The sequence below is a fragment of the Drosophila serrata genome, unplaced genomic scaffold, assembly GCF_035046125.1.
Source record: "Drosophila serrata isolate PLE 108 unplaced genomic scaffold, ASM3504612v1 contig_272, whole genome shotgun sequence".
Lineage (NCBI taxonomy): Eukaryota > Metazoa > Arthropoda > Insecta > Diptera > Drosophilidae > Drosophila > Drosophila serrata.
The window spans coordinates 5,153,395-5,172,214 of record NW_028257170.1 but is presented as its reverse complement, the minus strand read 5'-3'; the positions used below and the strand labels follow the sequence as shown (position 1 = coordinate 5,172,214).

At 42.4% G+C, this 18,820-nt stretch overlaps 7 protein-coding genes across 8 annotated transcripts; 3 read left to right on the top strand and 4 right to left on the bottom strand.

Moving 5' to 3' along the window:
- Positions 1 to 2,874: 2,874 nt before the first annotated feature.
- LOC110177508 (protein Exd1 homolog) lies at positions 2,875 to 4,391 on the top strand. The gene has a single exon (XM_020944262.2). The coding sequence runs from the start codon at positions 2,875 to 2,877 to the stop codon at positions 3,754 to 3,756; it is 882 nt and encodes a 293-aa protein (XP_020799921.2). The 3' UTR covers positions 3,757 to 4,391.
- Cul6 (Cullin 6) lies at positions 4,323 to 6,837 on the bottom strand. The gene is made up of 2 exons (XM_020944241.2): positions 4,915 to 6,837; positions 4,323 to 4,770 (listed from the first exon to the last, which is right to left on the bottom strand). Exons 1-2 carry the CDS (start codon positions 6,529 to 6,531, stop codon positions 4,384 to 4,386), a joined length of 2,004 nt encoding a protein of 667 aa, XP_020799900.2. The 5' UTR covers positions 6,532 to 6,837; the 3' UTR covers positions 4,323 to 4,383.
- Positions 6,838 to 7,109: 272 nt separating this feature from the next.
- MICAL-like (protein) lies at positions 7,110 to 10,962 on the bottom strand. The gene has a single exon (XM_020944217.2). It carries the CDS (start codon positions 10,223 to 10,225, stop codon positions 7,226 to 7,228), a length of 3,000 nt encoding a protein of 999 aa, XP_020799876.2. The 5' UTR covers positions 10,226 to 10,962; the 3' UTR covers positions 7,110 to 7,225.
- A 48-nt stretch (positions 10,963 to 11,010) lies between these two features.
- LOC110177486 (10 kDa heat shock protein, mitochondrial) lies at positions 11,011 to 11,737 on the top strand. Its single transcript, XM_020944238.2, has 3 exons — positions 11,011 to 11,117; positions 11,303 to 11,464; positions 11,528 to 11,737. Exons 1-3 carry the CDS (start codon positions 11,115 to 11,117, stop codon positions 11,672 to 11,674), a joined length of 312 nt encoding a protein of 103 aa, XP_020799897.1. The 5' UTR covers positions 11,011 to 11,114; the 3' UTR covers positions 11,675 to 11,737.
- A 177-nt stretch (positions 11,738 to 11,914) lies between these two features.
- Positions 11,915 to 12,836, bottom strand: mRpL20 (mitochondrial ribosomal protein L20). Its single transcript, XM_020944237.2, has 3 exons — positions 12,453 to 12,836; positions 12,176 to 12,384; positions 11,915 to 12,120 (listed from the first exon to the last, which is right to left on the bottom strand). Exons 1-3 carry the CDS (start codon positions 12,537 to 12,539, stop codon positions 11,964 to 11,966), a joined length of 453 nt encoding a protein of 150 aa, XP_020799896.1. The 5' UTR covers positions 12,540 to 12,836; the 3' UTR covers positions 11,915 to 11,963.
- Positions 12,837 to 12,887: 51 nt separating this feature from the next.
- On the top strand, positions 12,888 to 14,359 carry Icmt (isoprenylcysteine carboxylmethyltransferase ste14). Its single transcript, XM_020944266.2, has 3 exons — positions 12,888 to 13,409; positions 13,477 to 13,848; positions 13,917 to 14,359. Exons 1-3 carry the CDS (start codon positions 13,155 to 13,157, stop codon positions 14,202 to 14,204), a joined length of 915 nt encoding a protein of 304 aa, XP_020799925.2. The 5' UTR covers positions 12,888 to 13,154; the 3' UTR covers positions 14,205 to 14,359.
- Positions 14,360 to 14,898: 539 nt separating this feature from the next.
- Adk2 (Adenosine kinase 2) lies at positions 14,899 to 18,043 on the bottom strand. Of its 2 annotated transcripts, none has more exons than XM_020944265.2 (3): positions 17,542 to 18,043; positions 16,157 to 16,640; positions 14,899 to 15,768 (listed from the first exon to the last, which is right to left on the bottom strand). In XM_020944265.2, the coding sequence occupies exons 1-3, from the start codon at positions 17,556 to 17,558 to the stop codon at positions 15,232 to 15,234; spliced, it is 1,038 nt and encodes a 345-aa protein (XP_020799924.1). In that variant the 5' UTR covers positions 17,559 to 18,043; the 3' UTR covers positions 14,899 to 15,231. The 2 variants fall into 2 exon arrangements, with proteins under 2 accessions (XP_020799924.1, XP_020799923.1); XM_020944264.2 differs by lacking the exon at positions 17,542 to 18,043 and adding an exon at positions 16,716 to 16,842.
- Between the last annotated feature and the right edge of the window lie 777 nt (positions 18,044 to 18,820).

Sequence of the window (18,820 nt, the reverse complement as noted above, 5' to 3'; positions counted from 1 at the left end):
AGACTCTGACTCTGATTTTGCTGGCCGCGGGCTGAGTTTAATTAAACGCACGAAAAGCGCTGGAATTTTAATCGTTTAATTGAAAAACTTTAACCGTTAAGCGAATGAAGCGGGGGAGAGATCATGGAATGGAAACTGTGGTGGCATGCCCCTTAAAAATATAGTTATATTGGTAAGCCCGACTAAGAAATACCTATCAGTAGGATTAAGATTAAAGCAATACTATATACTTTCAAGTGTCTACAAAATTATTTTTAAAAAGTTCTATGAACTTCAATCGTTTGGGAATCCCAGGCCTCGACATAAAATCCACCAAATCCAGGCGTTGTTATCGAACTTTTGCACTACCGCGGAAAAGCCGAATATGAAATCGCTGAAAAACTTTGACAAGAATCATCAAACGGATTTTTGAGCGACACTTTTTATGGTCCGCTTTTTGGTTGCTTTGTGGTAGAAACGAAAAATGTGACGCCATGGCACCTCTGTGAGAAATTGCGACAGCTGATAGTTGACAGGCATTGCTCATACGCACCGTGTTCCGCAGCACCGACGTTGGACGTCAAAGTGAATGGTTCACCCTTTGCGTTTTTCCGCCTGTGTGTCCCTGGGCCGGGCAGCATTAATTGACACGTGATAATTTAATTAACGTGGCAACTCGGAGCCTGGCAACTAGAAAGATACTGTGCCACAGCACATCGAAGATTCGGGGCGCAGGATGGAGATGCTCTGCGACTAATTGGGTCAGCTCCGGGCCAGGCCCGGCCCGGGAAAGGAAACATAAAGGGTGGGTGGTCGGCGTGTGTTCATCCATTGTTTTCCCATTGGCCCGAAGCCATCGTGCTCCCCAGCGACCGGAATGGAGTGGAGTGCCTCTTAATTACGGTGTGCGCGTGTTGGCATAGAGGGATTTTCTTGTTAGCCTCTAACACCCCCAAAGACCGACGTAAAAGGCCACTAACCAACGCCATCGTCGCTGTCGCCATCATTAACCACTTTGCATTGTTCGCCACAAAGTATGCAACAATAATTGACAATGCGCAAAACGGAAACAAAACGCAGAAATAAAGGAAACGGGAAGAGCTTTGAACCTGAGTCCCGGTTGAATGTTCGATGAAAGATTGCTGTTTATGACATTAATTATCGAGGGAAAAAGTGACTCCTTTGGTATTTTAATTGATAGTCAATAATTTCCATGGGTCCTGACTTCCGCAATTGCAAATTCCAATCAGGAATACAATCTCTGAGGTTTTTGAAAACACTTTATGATTCGACAACTCACTTAAATACTTCATACATTTTTCCCTAATACTCCATAATTTGATTTTAATACTACTAGATATGCTACCTACATATATTTATTTCCACCCATTGATTAAATTCACTCACATCATTTAACAGCCATTCAGCTACACATCAAAGCCATCATCGATTCCAATTTATTTTCAATTTCAGCACGTCCAAAATAAGATGAGCAGATATATTTGGTTCACTCAATTTACTTAGCAAGCGTATTAAAATTAAACCTGATTTGCCCTTTGAACGGCTCAATTCTGTAACGTTGCAGTTGGTCGGCTAGGTCGGTTGGCCTGCCTTGGTCGGGATTTAATTACAAGGGCCAAAGCGGTTCCTGCAGCGCCACTGGCAGTGGCAACAGCAACGGCAATGGCAACGTCAACGGCTGTGGCGAAATCGGAGAGCTTGGCCCGCATCTAAGCGCATTAAGTATGCGCCGCGTGCGCCAATTAGGTTGAGTCAGCTGCCTGGACTTACGGCCAGTATTTTCAGCACACTTCCGCCTCGCCTTCCTTCTTTTTCCGCCGCGTGCTTACAAACCAATTAACCTTTTGCAGTGTAATCGCTTCGGGTTCCATTATTAGCCGACTTACGGACCACTTATTTGTCTCATCTTGCAGTCTTGAGTTTGCCATTAGCAAATCGACTGGACCCCGCCGACGTACATATCATCCGTCTGCGTCGCCAGATTAGCTTGCGGTCGAATCAAAAGGGAATCAATAACTCAGCAACGCATCCAGTTCCAGTCTCCATCGACCCGAGGTGGCGATGCGGTGTGGAGCGACAAAGCTCCTTTCAATTTAGCTGGACGATGAGATGGGTCTTAAGATGCGTCTACTGAAGATAGTAATTAAAACGATTACTGTATTGGTTCTTTATGGACTTAAATAGGTTTTAACTGATTTAAGTTATATAAATACTATTAAGTCTTAAATTTTTTTAAATTATATTTTTATAAAAGTTTCTAAACACTAAACACAACATGTTGCATCTAAAATATTTCATTGCCAAACAATTTACAATATCTATTAATTTCTCTTAAAATTTTAAATTAATAATATATAATATTAAAAAAAAATAATGTAATGTAATTTTTAGAAATTTTAACTGAGATGCTATTTTGTAAATAATACAAACTTAAACAATTAGATACAAAACGAAATTCCCGAAATTATAAAGATTCTGATAATGTTAAACAAAATAATATGCCTAAGCCTTATAAGGAAATCAGTACTTATTTATTTTAATTGGCGAAATTTAATATTTTCTTTAAAATTAAACATTAAAATACAAAAGCGGCATCTGGCTGGGATATGCAAATCAACATACAAATAAAGCGACCTCTTTAGTGTAGAAAACGCATATACAGACATTTATTAAAGCGATTCCTCGGCAGTCTGGCAGCCTCGACTTGAAGAGCATTTTAGTCCGACCATCAGCCACTAACGTAAAAATACCAAATAAGCCACTCTTTTCTGGCGGAAGCTCAGGCGGGCACATTCTGATTTTCGAGTCAAAACACAATAAAAGTAATAATTAAACATTAATTAATTAATACATGACACAGTATTCTGGTGCAACATGACGGACAGTGACAGCGATGACAGTGTGTCGTCCTACTTCTCTGCGTTGGAATCGAACCCCATGGATGCATCCATATGCTCTCCGCTGACAAGCCACGAGTTGGAGTCCCTGGAGCGGAAGCTAAACCAAATAATATTTATCCAGCAAACGGATGTCAAGTACCATACGGCCCTGCGTAACATACGGGACCAGAGCAGCATTTCGTTGCTGGTGGAACCCAGCTTCTACGGACGCCACCAGCCCACATCACTGCTGGCGGTGGCTACGGTCAATGAGACCTATGTCTTCGACATTAGGGCCTTGGGAGCCATTTTCAAGGAGCTGGCAGAAATACTGGAGGCGGAGCAGCCTCGCAAGGTTGTACACTACAGCCATCGGATCACCGATCATCTGGATAAGCGACATGGCATTCAATTGGGCGGAATCTGGGACACCTTTGTCGTCCTATGCGTGGCCCGCCGTGAGAAAACGCCCTGTTCACTGCCTGAGGCCATATCACTGATATTCGGACTGCCGCTAGAGGGGCTGCTCTGCGAAGAGGTCACCGGAGGCATCGAGTCCCGCCGAAACTTCTCAGCCCGACCCCTCACCCAGAGTCAGTTGCGCTATCTCGCCAGGATGGCCATACTGCAGCACAGGATGCACGATCGTCTGATATACGGCAACATTTGCTCCGGAGTGCAGCGCATGTCTCAGGCTTTCAGCCAGAAGTACACCGATCTCCCGATGTCCAGCGAGGTTGCTGTGAACATGGCTCCCGGCAGTCACTTTGGATTCGGCGCAATAAATTCCAACTACAAATTGGTCGCGGGCGACAACGGGGTCTCGCTGCCGACCGCCAAGGAAATCGATGATCACGAGATGAAGCAACGAAAATGACGCAAGTGAAAGGAGGTCTGTTCCTATGTTCCCAGCCATATTTGCATGTAGACTGAATCGATTAAGTTCTTCATTCCCGCCTGGACCTCGTTCATCTGTCCATTCCCACATAGCATACTCCCATCTGGATCTCAATTCATTCGACTATATACAATATATATATAATAGCTGCCATAGGAAAACGTGGAATAATTGCCTGAATTTAAAAATGTTCATAATCAAAACCAAGAAATCTCCTAAGATAAGAATATATATTAATGGTAGTACAGGTGTAGCTACTTGTTAACTATTTACTGGGTCTCTCCCTAGGACATTGTGTACTTTGAAATGAAACTATACTTCGTCGAAGTTCGATGATATCATAAAGCAGAAAGCACAAATAAAATGAATCCTTGCCTGTTTTTGAAATCAATGATTGTTTCTTTGTTTCCTTCAACGCAGGTTTGCAAGCTTCTGACTAAAATTATAACACACAATTAAACAATAATAATACATATACATTTTGTAACAAAATCTAAAAATTAGTAATTGCGTCCTTAAATGCATTTTATCACAAGGAATAATAATTGTAGATTATAAAATATCTGTATTAAATTAAATTAATACCACTAAATAAATGTGAAGCCTTTAGCTTATGTATGTGTATGAATTATTGTCGGAACGCTCAAGGTAACTCATGTCAATCAAATGCTCAATTTCCCTTTTAATTAGTTTTGTGTCTGGTTTAAAGTGATTCTTTAGCGCATCGATGACCTCGCCAATTAACTGTGTGTGGCTTATGATCATGCTCTTCTTCATAATCCGGACAACGACACACCGGACTTGAATAGACCGCTTTAGTCTTAATTCTTTTTCATCGATTTTCGGTTCAAGTTTTATTTGCTTGGTTGGCACCGTGTTGATGTTGAGATGTCGTTTCCTTTTTGTGAACTCCCTTGCCACTTCCACAGAGGAGGATGATGATAATGACCCGCCACAGACTAGAATTTTCTCCCTTATACAACTGTCCAATATCTGGAAAATATTTGAAACTAATTAGAATAATTTGTGGAAAACTAAGCTATAAAGAAATGCGGTTAAAGTAATTGACCCACTCAAATATATGGGAATTATTTATCTAATTCTTCACTGTATTATTTCACTTAGAGGCAAACTCACCGGTATTATGATGTCTACTTGTGTGCCCAACCTCACCGCCAACTCCTCGACTGTGTACTTATCGTTCTGGTTAAACTGTAGTAGGAGCGCCATTTGAGGTATGCTCACTTTCACAAAGTAGGGAGAATTCCGATCAATATTTATGATAATCTCTCCAGATGATTTCTGAATATTGAATTCTACTTTCCGATTTGTGTACGTATTGAGAAAAAAGGTTTTGAAAACCTCAACGGTTCGCTGCATTTCAAAGGGCATTATTAAATTAATCTTGGGTGTAATATCTGTGGCATTAAAACACTTGAGGCGAAAATCGTATCCCAGCCTTATATTCCTACCAACCAAATAGGCTTCAAATTGATCTTTTATGACATTGGATTTTTGCATCTCCTTCAACTGCTTCGAAAGGTCTGTCGTTTCAATATGGCCAAATCTCTTCGCTAGGTGGGAAACCATCGTTACCTCAAGGTCGTCGGAAGTGCATGTTTCGTTGATTTGTCGATTTTGCAGCGATGCTCTGTATCGCATAAGAAATATTTCTTTGTCAAAAATAAATTCCACAACCTCAACAATCCGTTTAAGCTCATCCTCCGACGAACCATTCGACGTCATGAGTTGATGGGCATACCGGACCAACAGTTCAGTGGATGTCATCTTATGATTGATCTCGCTTGAATTAATTGCCGTTTCGCACACCTGATCGATGACATGAAGAAGTTTCTTGTGCTCACGAAGTCCGCGCTCCAGAGGACCGTGCCGCAAAGCAAGTATGGCCTGGACATAATCCTTCCCTCCCATTGATCTAGCAAGCGCATCCTTCAACTGCGGTGCTATGTGGCTCTTCAGGATTTCCTTAAAGTTTACACCCTCCTCGATCTCGGGCATCGCCAAGCAGGCGTACTTGAGTACGGGCTTGAGGGCGGAATACCTCTTAGATTCCAGTATTCCTTCGAACACCTTCGTTGTCTGTTTCTCGTAGAACTGCAAGACTCCAGATTCCATTCCGAATATGTTTATTAACTTATCTCGAACCGACGTCTCTTGCCTAACATCGTTGGCATACAGCTGCACAATAGACTGGAGCACCTGATACACCAGGGAGGCTGCGTATTTCCTTTGACGAACTATGGAGTCCACCAACGACCTGTCGATGGGCCTGAAAATGAGCTCCATCCAGAGGTGCATGGCCATAGGGTAAACCTCATGGACATTGTTGTGACCCACCTGTCGCTCTCGCTTCACCCAGTTGACGTTAAAGAAGCGGCACATGAGGTCCAATTCCGTACACGCTTTCTGGTAAGGCTGCCATTTTCGGGCATAGACGATGAGCAGTTCCTCGTAATCTGTGATGGTCTCCATTTCCGCTGCCATTTCCCTTAGCCGGACGGTAAGGTAGCGTGTCAGGCACTCATGAAAGTGCCTCCCGGGATCCTGAGCGTGTACGCTGCCACTTTGGACAAAGCTGGAGCAGTGGTGATAAACGTAATCGTAGAATTGCATCTGTTGTTTGGGCTCTAAGGAAATGCCCTCGTCGAAGATCTGATCCAAAAATTGGGACTCCTTTCTCCAGATTCCATCCAGGGACTCCCTGAAGCCACGATGCCGCTCTTCTCGATTCATTACAGTTTCTTTAGCTCCTTGAAGTTTTTAAGGGGGAATCACCGAAACTTCATAAAATGTATTCCTAAGCAATTATATTTCAAGACTCAACCTTTGCCGACTCACTTTATTGCTAGACTTCCTTCTCTTTTTACTTGAATCAGAATGAAAAAGGTTAAAACCTTTTTAAATCGGTTGGAATAAGTGAGGAATAAAATGATTAATTCTGATCGTAGCTCTTATCTTATGTGAGCTTTCCGTTCAGCGATGGTCTTCAAAAGCTATCGATATCCGATAAGACAAAGCGAAAAATGGATTAAATACGTATTTAGTAAAATATTTTATTATATTCTTATTATTGTCATGATAATTGCACTTTCTTTTTTTTTAATTAAGCAATTCGTTCTGTCTTTGGAGCTTTTTTAGACGGAATCGTTTACAGCTCTCCCTATCGATATCCCCCAATACTAAAATATACCATCGCTAAGCTTTAACAAAAAGAAATAAATAAATATAAAGCAAAATTACAAAATTATAATGGTTTTAAAAATCCTTCTTGATCGAAATTCAATTAGACACCAAAATAAAAGAAATCTACGTTTTAGTGCCAAAATAAATTTATTAAACATAATGAGAAAATATTGTTTGCTTGCTTTGTAATATTTACTGGAATGTGCATATCTATGGCAATAAAAAAAATCATCGGAAATGTTAACTATTTTGAAGCTTTTAAAAAGAATAAGTTTTTCAAATGTTTCTTTTTAACCTTTTCCCAGGCAGGCGTCGATTCCGACTCATCGGCATCCAGGGCTTTGTCTTTCTTATGTTCATCTTTGAGCTGCTTTTTTTCCTTCTTCGACATTTTCTTGCCAAACTTTTTTGCATTATTGGGAGCAGCTGAGATATCGCGCTCGGAATTGTATGTATGCAGTCGGTCCTTTATGCTCATGTCCTCCTTAGCTTCCCGAACCCGATCGGTCTCCAGACTATCAATGACGGCATTGCGCATCTCGACGATTTTGACGAGACGACCAATTAATACCTCTTCATGGGCCTTATCCGAGTCGGTTTTATTGCGCTCCGGCTGGCCCATTAATACTCTAATTTCGTGCTCAATGTCCGCCTGTTCCTGCTCCAAGCGATGCTGCCGTCGAAGGTACATAAGCTCCGCTTGCCGCCGAAATAGTTCGTTTTTCTCGTTAACCAGCTCGAACAATTGCAATATAAGATCCTCGACTTCCTTGGAGTTTGCTGCCTGCGTCTCTTCGCCCGGCACCGAAGAACCGTCGTCATTTAAATTTTCCATTACTTCGCACCGATCCCTGATCATTTTTTCTAGGATAACGCCCTGCTTCTCGAGACCCAACTGCTGTACGGCAATAATTTCGAATTCATGCCGTATTTCTTGTAGAGGCAGCCGCTGGAGAACTTTGCGCGGCGGTATTGGCACCGCAGGAGCCGGCCCTTTCCGCCTCTTCCACTTCCCGTGCGTTGACTTATTGTAGGCCAATGGACTGTTGAAGTCGTTATAATCGATGGGGGCAGCTGTGCTAATAGCTTGGTTTCCCTTCAAGTGATCCGGCGTCGTATGTTCGGACTGCGTCGGCGGAACTAAAATGCGCCTATAAACTATACTTGCCTCCTCGTCGGCGCTTTGGCCCTCCTTGTAGTCGGACGACTGTCGTGTCTCATCGGACAAGAGGCTCTGGTCAAGTGGTATTAACCTTCTCGTGGTGTCACTCGAGTTAGAACCGGATTTTAGGAGCTGGCCGTGCAGGAGCGCCTTCTGTTCGTCGGATAGTTTTGAAAATCCTGCCTCCTCGAAATGGGGTTGTTTTGGTGGCTGCGGTGCAGGACGCTTTTTGCGCATGGGTGAATTCAGATCCTCGTGCCTTAAGTTAGCTGCTGAGGCACGTTGTGGCTTGGGTGGCCCACTGGCCGATGGCAAGGAGACACTGGAGCCACGCTCATTTGAATCCCGTTGGAAAGCTTTCGGCATTTCCAAGTACTCTGCCGACGTAGAAAAGCGATTGTTACTGGCGGCTGGTGAGGGAGCCTTTGATTTTGGCACGGACTGCCTCGGGGTCGGCATGGGCATCTTCTTTCTTTGAGATGGTGTCGGACTTCTGGAATGTAGTTCCTCTGGCTGCTTGGATATGGCCGGACCGATTTTATCACATTTTGGTGTTGAACTGTCGCTTCCTTTGTAAGGAACTGGCTTTAAAAGCTCCACCTCATCGTCGGAGCTATCGAACGGATTAAGGCTTTCGTCCTCCTTAAAGGGATTCAAATCCTCGGGATAATCAGTTTCTGTTTCCGAAATATTCTTCTTAGGAGACTCCAAAACTGGTGGTAATTTAAGATCACTTTCTTTTTTGGGACTACTTTCGGTAGTTATAGTTTCTTCTTCTTTTTCTGCTTTGCAGTTTACTTCATTATCAAGCTTATTGTCTTCTTGTTGGTGAGTCACGTCCAGAACTGGTAATTCCTCAGTTGCTCTGCCCGAATCATCCGATGTTTCTTCATTTAGTTTCTCCAAAGAACTTGCTGTGATTAAAATAGTGTAATCTTCTTTGGGCAGGGACGTTGGAGGTGGATTAGCCGGCGTAGTGGGCATAGGAGGAGTTTCAATATCCGGTAAAGTACTTTCCTTTTCATCTACTTCGGTCACTGCTACTTCAGTTATCTTTTGTTCTTCAGGCTTTAATGGCGTATCACTAAAATCATCCCGTACAACAGGCTGAAGGGAAACCTCTGTTTTAAATGAAATATTTTGCTTTTCTTCCTGTTTAGTGCTTTGTTCGACTGCTTTTGAGGGCGATTCATTGACTTCTCGTACAGCGGGCTTGGGTGGATCCTCAGTTTTGGGTGATCTACTTTGCTTGCCATCTTGTTCAGTACTTAATCTTTGATAGTACTTAATTCTGTCGCCTATTTTCGAGGGCGTTGCTTTTGGTTCGGGTAATTTAGAAGAGGCCAAGCCTCCTTTCTCCTTGTCCACTTCCTCCTCCTGTTGGCCCTCCTCCTCATCGCTGTAGTAGGCTAGGCCTCCGATGGCAGCTTGATCCTTAGATGGCGAACGATTTTCAATATCAGTTGTTAGGCTAAATTCACTTTCCTCGTCGGGACAGGTCTCGCAGCAGTACGTATTATTAATCTCCGTTTCGTAGAAGCTACCAGGCGTGAGCAGTGATCCACAGCGAGCACATTTCAGACAAGTGCGGTGGTAGGCATGCTTTCCCACGAGGACACGCTCCGCGAGAAAGACCGGAAGCTCGCACTTCTGGCACTTGTCGCGTCTGGGCACGCCAACGATGTGCATCATCTTCTGCGGCGGTTCTCCCTCGTCAATTATGGCTTCCTCGGCCTTCGGTAGCTTGAAGTTCTTTCCCAGCACCCTATAAAACTGAGATAGATAAGTGAGGATCGATAGGCGGTCGGGGACCTCGTAGGAAACCATATCATCGGCATCGAGTAGGGCAGGAATGCCCAAATACTTTTCGGCCGTGGAAAAGGCCAGGCTGTTGTTCTCGTAGATATCCCCCGCTTTAAGTTTGTCGAATTGTATTAAATCTGGACGGAAGTAGTGGATGATCGCACAGAAGGCGAGTCCGTCTCTCCACGAAGTGGTCATATTCTCGACTTTGACTCCATCATATCCACTTGTTATGAGACGGCACCAGTGCTCCAGGGCCTTTGTGCCACGACGTTCCATTTTCACTTTCTTGGCGTTTGTAAAATCAGGAAATTACGCGAAATCATAAATGTTTAAACGAGTGGCAGAAGTCTTAAACAGCAGTAGCCACGGCATGTCACTTGAGGCTCGGATAAAATCGATTTGGGTTTTCTTAAAGAAATCACATTACAATGTAAACAAGTGGTGACTCAAAAAAACGAAATCAGTCCATAAGACAGAGTTGCCAAACAGGTTGTCGTGAGTATATCGATATTTATAACTGTCGATTAGTCGCCATCGATCGTAGCTCAGCTTTTTGTTCGTTAATCATTCGCTTAAATAAACATGAACATTTTGATAAACATTGATAATGTGCTCTAAATAATGACCAGAATTATAGTTTATATATTTATCGTACGTCCTATTTTAAACAATTTTTATAAAAATTGTAACATAAATTAAAAAATGTTTATTATTTCATTGTTGTGCATTAAATACTGTACATTGTTATTAAGAGCAAGGCAAAATAATAATAGCAAAAAAAATTAATTTTACTTATTTCTCCATATGCCCGACCTACAAGTGTGGCCTATAATTTTGTTCTTATTTCAGGTAGTTACGAGAATTACAAAATTGCTTAATACTACTGTATTATAATTAAAAATATAGATTGTAATTATTTTTTAGTAGTAGTAGTACAGTTAAATATGTTAATGATATTATAGTTTTTTTAAATGTATATTTTTTTTGTTGATATATTTTCTTGCAGTGTACTCAAAGAACGATAGATTTAAGGGGCTCAAGGAACGCGGAACGGTCACACTGACGATTGAAAGACCCGCAGCTATCGAAGTTACGCCGGCACGTGTAGTAAAAAGTTCACTTTTTAGCTTTTTCCGAGAGCTCCAGTTTGCATTTAAGAACAAAAATGGTGAGTTAAATATCTATTACTTAACATCTAAGTGAAAACACAATGCAAACCCAACTGCTGTATGTGTTTCGAGAAGCTTCCACAAGCACCTCCGCCGACTTGCCGGGGGACGACTGTTGTGTAATCAGTGTGTGTGTGTGTAAAACATGGGTTAATTTGTTGGGGGCTTTCTCTACCCGTTGCAGTCCGCCGCTATCAAGAAGATCATCCCCATGCTGGACCGCATCCTCATCCAGAGGGCCGAGGCGCTGACCAAGACGAAAGGCGGCATCGTTCTGCCGGAGAAATCGGTGGGCAAAGTGCTTGAGGGCACTGTTCTCGCGGTCGGTCCCGGTACCCGCAATGCGGTAAGTATTTCCCAATTATCTCTGAATGGCAATCATCTAATTTGATTATTCTTCTGAGTACAGACCACCGGCTCCCACATTCCCATTGGCGTGAAGGAGGGCGATCGCGTTCTGCTGCCCGAATTTGGCGGCACCAAGGTGAACCTTGAGGGTGACCAGAAGGAGCTCTTCCTGTTCCGGGAGTCCGACATCCTGGCCAAGCTGGAGTAGATGTTGCCCATCCGGACACTGTCTCACAATTCTATGAATTCTATGTTTTTTATTAGTACGTAACACCATACACAATCCCCAAAAAAAAATATAATAAACCGCTGATGCAATATTTTTGTTTGCAATGCGCATGGACCGCCAGTGAATAAACTTCTAGTTACTTGTTAAATAGTATGAATTCCAATTCAATAAAAACTGACGTTAACAACCGTTCTTTAACGCTTAAAAAACACCCAAGGATAATCGTTAAAAAATCTATATTTGAACTCCTACTTAAGCTAAGGCTAAGCTAATCCAGCTTTAGGTTTCTCAGGCCATAGACTTGGTTGAAGGCAGACCTGCGCTTGATATCCGGCAGTCCTTCGACCGCCGCTCGTTCACGGGAGATGTTAACCAGAGTCTCAAACGAACGCGGCTCCCAAATGGCCAAATCGGAAAGCATTTTCCTGCAAATAAAATGCATGAAAGAGTTGTGTTGGACTTATATAAGGGGATACACACTTGTTGAGCAGGATATCGGAGCGTGCCAGACCCTCCTTGAAGGTCTCCAGACCCACGCCGTATTGCTGACATCCTGCCTCAACGCGCGTCGTCCATAGCTGAGCCATGTCTAACTTCTTCAGCTTGCGTCCCTTGGTGGCGTAGGCCAATGCCCTGTGAACACTCCTAATGGCAAAGGAGTACACATTGCGGGTGCGGCTACGGTAATGCTGCAGAAGGCAAGGAATATAACGTTTTTTAATGTTTTTATTGTAGGAATGGAAATGAAAATATTTACCGCTGCCAGTTTGAAGATGCGCCGCTTACGCCAGAACTCATCCGGACCGCGGGCCCGGACCATCAGGGCCAAGTTTAGGAACACCATAGCTGGATATCGGCGTAATTTTAGCTAATTCTTTGCCTTGTTTAATTGATCGTAAAAATTGTATTTATTTTTTACATAACCTGCACACTATTATCAGCTGCTTGTCAGCCAACCCGATATTTATCGATAAGAAATTTAAGTGTGAAATAATGGAATAAAAGCATAACCTTTTAGCATATTATAAATAATCCAATTATTGATTTTAGATAAGACACTAACATATATATTAATTTAAATGTTTAATACATATTTTTTTATTTTTCCTACCGATAGCTGAAACTCAAAACAAGTTTTCTCAAAACAGTAGATATTCGCTATAATTTTCTTTAATACAACCCATTACTCAAACAAAATCATGTATCTAAACAAATAGTTTTATTAAATTGAAATGAATGCCATTTCTGCCTGTGCAAATTTTTAATTTATACGAAAATGAACTTGATTCAATACCGCTTTCGTTGTCTAATTAAGCTATTGCTCACTGTAGAACATATCGTTATCGACAGCTTGCCGGTTTATTTACATATCGGTGCATCGAACAAATGTTTTAAAAAAGTTAAATTTCCGTGTTTTGGCGCACACCTGCTGCACAAATAGTGTCCCGACCAAGTCCTGATGTGTGCAAACAGCCCTCGCGACCCCGCCGCGGGACCAGGTGGCTCCCTCCGCTGCACCCCGCTTTGCTATGACGGCCGAATCAGTTTATATTGCTTTGTCATAACAGCAGCTCTAATCCTGATCCCCTCGGTGCCGCAGATCCACTACGGAATCGTCCCCCAAGTGTGGGGAGCGGTGCTATGGGGTCCGGTGCTGTACTACGCTCTGATCAACATGGTCATACGCTTTGTTCTCAGGAACAATGACTATCAGGTGACTCACACTCGATAAGGCTCCCTTGAATGTGTATTATTTACTATCTGTACCCTGCCCCCCATAGGTGGCCATACGAGCGTCCTTCCTTGGCTTCACCATGGCCGTGAGTGTGCTGGTCATTTGCTTTGCAGCCACCGAATGGCAGCAGTTCGGCGTATATGGATGCTTTATGTCTGTCTTCCACTACTCTGAGTTTCTAGTGATAGCCTTTGCCAATCCGCGCACACTAAGTCTGGACTCGTTCATGCTTAACCACTCGGTGCACTATGGATTGGCTGCGGCCGCCAGTTGGTTGGAGTTCGCTCTGGAGGTGTATTTTTTGCCGGAGTTCAAGCGATTCGGTTATATTTGGTTGGCGGGCGTTGTCCTGTGCTCGTTCGGAGAGGTTGTGCGCAAGGCGGCCATCATCACAGCCGGACGGAGCTTCACCCATTTGGTTAGTTGAAAATAGTCTAATTTAAAACATATGTTTGAGCATATTTATATTCTACTTTCAATCCTCAGGTCCAGAATGAGAAGCACTCGGACCACAAGCTGATCACGAACGGCGTTTACGCTTACTGCCGACATCCATCGTATGTCGGTTGGTTCTGGTGGTCCATTGGCACCCAAATCGTGCTGCTGAATCCGATTTGCATCTGCATTTACACACTGGTCAGCTGGCTGTTCTTCCACGATCGCATTTATGTCGAGGAGTACTCTCTGCTTAACTTCTTTCAGTCGGACTATGTGCGCTATCAGAAACGAGTGCCAACGGGATTGCCCTTCATCCGGGGCTATCTGGTCGAGTAGCAGCCAAACTGCGGTTCAATGTCACAACATTGTTTTATTTTTTAGCTTTAGGTAAACAACGTACAGCCAAATAAGCACATTGTATTTTTGAAAATAGGTTCTTTCTGATATTTTAGCGTGTTTTTTTCAATTCATATAAACTAGTCAAAGCCAAATGCTGATAATCTTATCTGTTGGACGGGTCAAGGGGTTGCAAATTTATGGGGCTTATAAATAACACTTAGCGGCACAGCTGGATGAGTTTATCTACCGAGTATAGACAATAAGACTTGTGATATTTAGCATTTGGTGTAAAACCCAAACAGAGTTTTTCGCTGAAATTGTAGTAAATTCAATTGAAGCTCTTCTCTTTTCTTCACTTTTATTCAATCTATTTTAGGAGAAACTTTTGATTAGCGAAGTCTATAAATACGTTTCTTATTTATGATACTGAATTTTATGTGCTACTCCTGTCATCGGTGTTACAGGTGGTTTCAAGTATTTTTCTAATTATCTTATCTGGTGACGACTTCTCTAAACATTGCTTACATTGTTAACACTTGTCCCTCGGCTAGATAATTAATTGTGCTGACATATCGGCCCAATAAAGCGATGAGGCGACATCTTTTATAATCTGATAATGGCCTACTGAAACGTGCTTAATAAAATGTTAAGGCAATCCCCACGTATTCCTATCTCTCAGTGAAAACAAAGATTTCAAGTTGTGCAAACTGTTGACTTGTGTGTGATTCTCTCGGGTGTGTGTCACACTTTTGTTTTATTATCAATTTAAATTCGAATATTGCTCTATCTATAAGACACAAGCCTCACACTCTCGCTCAATCCACATGTGTGTGTGTGTATGCTTGTGTGTGTGTGGTGTGTCTGAGTGTGGGTTATATGTACAAACAATTATCAGTGTTAACAAAATGTCTTAGTCACTCTCATTTACTTAATTAACAATTGCAATCTTGCTGCGCTTTGCTTGCCTCTTTCTCTTCAACTGTCATCTGTCTGTAAGGTTTCTGTAGCTTTCGCATCTCCTGGTTTACTCGACAAACTCCGGCTTGCCATTGTATGTGCAGCCTGGATTTTTGATTATATGCCCGGCCGCATAGTTGCCACACCGGATGCACACGTCCAACGACTTGCCCTGCACAAACTGCGACAGAAATCCGCCAACAAATGCATCCCCAGCGCCATTGGTATCCACAATCTCATGCACCGCCAATTTTGTGACCGGGAACTCCTGCACTGAATCCTGCTGGAAGAGCAGCACGGGATCGCAGCCCTGCGTGAGGATGGCAATGCGTGGCCGCGACGGATTAAGCTTGTCCATTGCCACCAGCCGTTTGCCAATCTCGCGCAGATCCTCGCTCGGCCATTCTTGGGCCTCGGCAAAGGCCTGCGCCTCCGCCTCATTGCCGAAGATGATGTCCACGTAGGGCAGGACGGCCAGCAGCGGTGCCATGTAGAATTGCGATATGAATGGTGCGCTGAGGTTCATTAGGAACGGTCGCTGATTTGCATGGGCGGTGGCAGCCACCTTCATGATGCTCGGCGGGTTAACGGTGAGGAAAAAGCCCTGTTGGAACAGATTTAACGTTAATAATGTGTTTCTTTTGAGTCTTAACAAATCTAAATCGCAGTAGAATACCAAGTTAATGTATCTAAAATTTAATTAATTAAATGTCAAATAAATTAAATGTCAATGTTAAAGCTGTCGGGAGTTATCTAGCTCATAGGCTATAGATATTGTTTTCACATTTTCGCGTCGATTGTTTTGAAAGCTCCATTATTTAAGTTGAGTCGTAGAAGCCTACCCATACATATATATGTTGACAAATATTTATGGGATTGCACTTAAACCTCCATAAGGAGGAAGTTGAATAACTTAATTGGTATTCACTCAAGTGCTTGGCTTTTCGCCATTAAGTAACTACTTCCGGCAAGGAATCTACTGCTCGACTTACCGAAATATAATAGTACAGGGCGTTATCCACAAGGGCCTTATTTCCGGGCTCTTCCAAATGGTCGATGGTGAAGTTATTGGCCGCAGCCAAATTAGCGCAAAGTGATCGATGTGTTCCTGTAATCAGGACAGCACAGGTTCCCGTTGGCACGTCCTTTTTCACCTGATAGTGTACATCCAGGCCGGCGGCACGAGCCTTTTCAGCCAGAATTTCAGCGTACCTATCCTCGCCGACGCATCCGAAAAAAACAGCCACCTTGGGCTGTCCCAGGATCCACTGGGCGATCCGCAGGGAGTTCTGCACTGATCCGCCAGCCAGGAATTCAGCCTGGAAGCCATCGACCAGCTCCTGGTAGATGGGCATGTGTCGCTCCTCAGCGAGGATCGCATCGTCCTCCTTCATGGCATACTTATGGAGGAAGTCCATCGGCACGATGGCGGAGATGTCCAGCAGCGGATTGCCGCAGCCCACCAGGATGCCTTCTCTGTGGGGAAAACGGAATCACAGACATTATTAGCATTATCTTCTAAAACTAAACAAATAGATGCCAGCCCCAGACCTAACGTTGCGGTCGCACATGTTTCTCTTCTGAGGGCCTGACGCTAATGCGCCCAATTAACGATTCCATTCAGCATCGAGTACAGCCAGCGCGCTTTCAGCGCAATCAGCTGGCGATGAACCTCGCAGATAGCCCCAACCCCCCGAGAGGAGAAAGAAAGCATGCGGTTTGAATTGGACATACAGGGACATGACAGTCACTAGATTAAATAGGGGTTTTAGTCGATTGAGTTTGAGATATAGGGATAATGGTTTGTGTACCGAAAAAAATTAAATTATCAATTAGTCTGCAACAAAAATAATTAAATGAAAAGAAAATTATTATTAAAAGTTTATCAAATGTTATCATTGAGCTTTAAAAATTCAACGAACCCCCCAGATCTTTGACAGGTATTATCAATTTTTCTGGACGCCACTGTGGGCTTGTTTATGCCAAGAATTCGCCCTCCTTATCAGCCGCATAGTTCAGATCCCAGAGCAGAGCACCTAAAGAACACGCACGGCAACTGGCCCCGGCTACATACACACATAATATACCTCAACGGGCTTGTTAATTCATTCATATGTGCTCCCGTGGCGTATCTTACGGGTCAACATTTGGAGAATCTACAACAATCGAGAATCCAGATAACGAAGGCACACAAAACACGCGCACACAGACAAGCGAAGCACACGATTTTCACATGCCGCTGTAAATTTCGGCAATTATATAGTTGCGGTGGGGTTTGGGTGTCTGTGTGCGGCGGCCCAAGAATCGGGAGCACATGGTGGATTCTTTTTTTCTGTGCGATTAATAATAAAACTACACACCGCCTACTACAACTTACTGTAGCGTGGTCGCCATTCTCCTTGTTGTTGTTTTTGCTGCTGCTTTGGCTGCCTTCTTATGTAAACATAAACAAGTTATTGCACTTAGGATCACCAGCACGGGGCTTTAACTCGATTAACTGCTCTCCGGCGGCGGGACTTTGTTGTCGAAAATGATCTAGCAGATATATTTATAGGTAATTCCAGGGGGTTATCTTCGGAAGCGCGAGTGGTTGGAAATTTGGGATTGTTTATCTTAGTGTGACCAGGTGGCACGGGGTCACCAGGCGGCAAATGACCTGTTGCTAACGCGTGCTTTCTAATAAGAAGCCTGATTTTCCGAATACACTGTGAACTTTTTTTATAGTTCTGAATAACGTTTTCAACATTTTTCAATTTATACATCATTTTAAGTTATCATAATAATTTTTGGTAATAATGCATAGTTTTCACAAATTTAATATTTTACAAAAATTTAATTCAAGGGAATTTAATGAAATGTGGGCGAAAAAAGATTGAAGCAAATCGTATGACCTACTTTTCGGCTATACGTGTCATTTACAAGCGAGAAAACAAATTTTTTAATTAAAAATATATTCTAGTTTTCGAATTTTTAAATGTATATGCATACATACAAATTTTTCTTTTTTGGTTTTTGTCAAAAAAATAAAATAAGAAATATATTTTTCTGATGATTACCATTCATTATTACTAGTTATATGAACATGTGATAATTGATTTAAATAAATAATAAAAATATAAAGCCATTTTAAGATTCGTATTATACATATAATTATTTCTAATCTGGCACAAATCTGATGTGACTATATAAGACTATAGATGTAATTTTGATGGCATATTATATTAAATTTTATTTAAATTTAAATTTATAAACTATTGATTTTGGGAATCTATGATACGAAATCATATTACTTTCAACGTACTTTTTTGGATGTATCGAATAAATACAAAAGTTTTTAATTTTAGTCGTACACTCGATTTTATTATCTAGCGAGAGGTGGAACGATATATAAATGCAGCGCTAATCAAGTGAACAAGTTTAGTTTAAGGAAAAACATTACAATTTATAAAATAAAAATTAACAAAAACATCGATAATGCATAAGTCGATGTTTTGAAAGCTATCGATGTTTTCCAGCACTCTTTGTTTCCATCTTCTTCTTCTGTTCTTGGTGTGACCAGGTGGGGTCACCAGGCGGAAAATGATAATGATACTAACGCGTGCTTCCTAATAAGAAGCGTGATTTTCCTAATACACTGTGAACTTTTTTTCATAGTT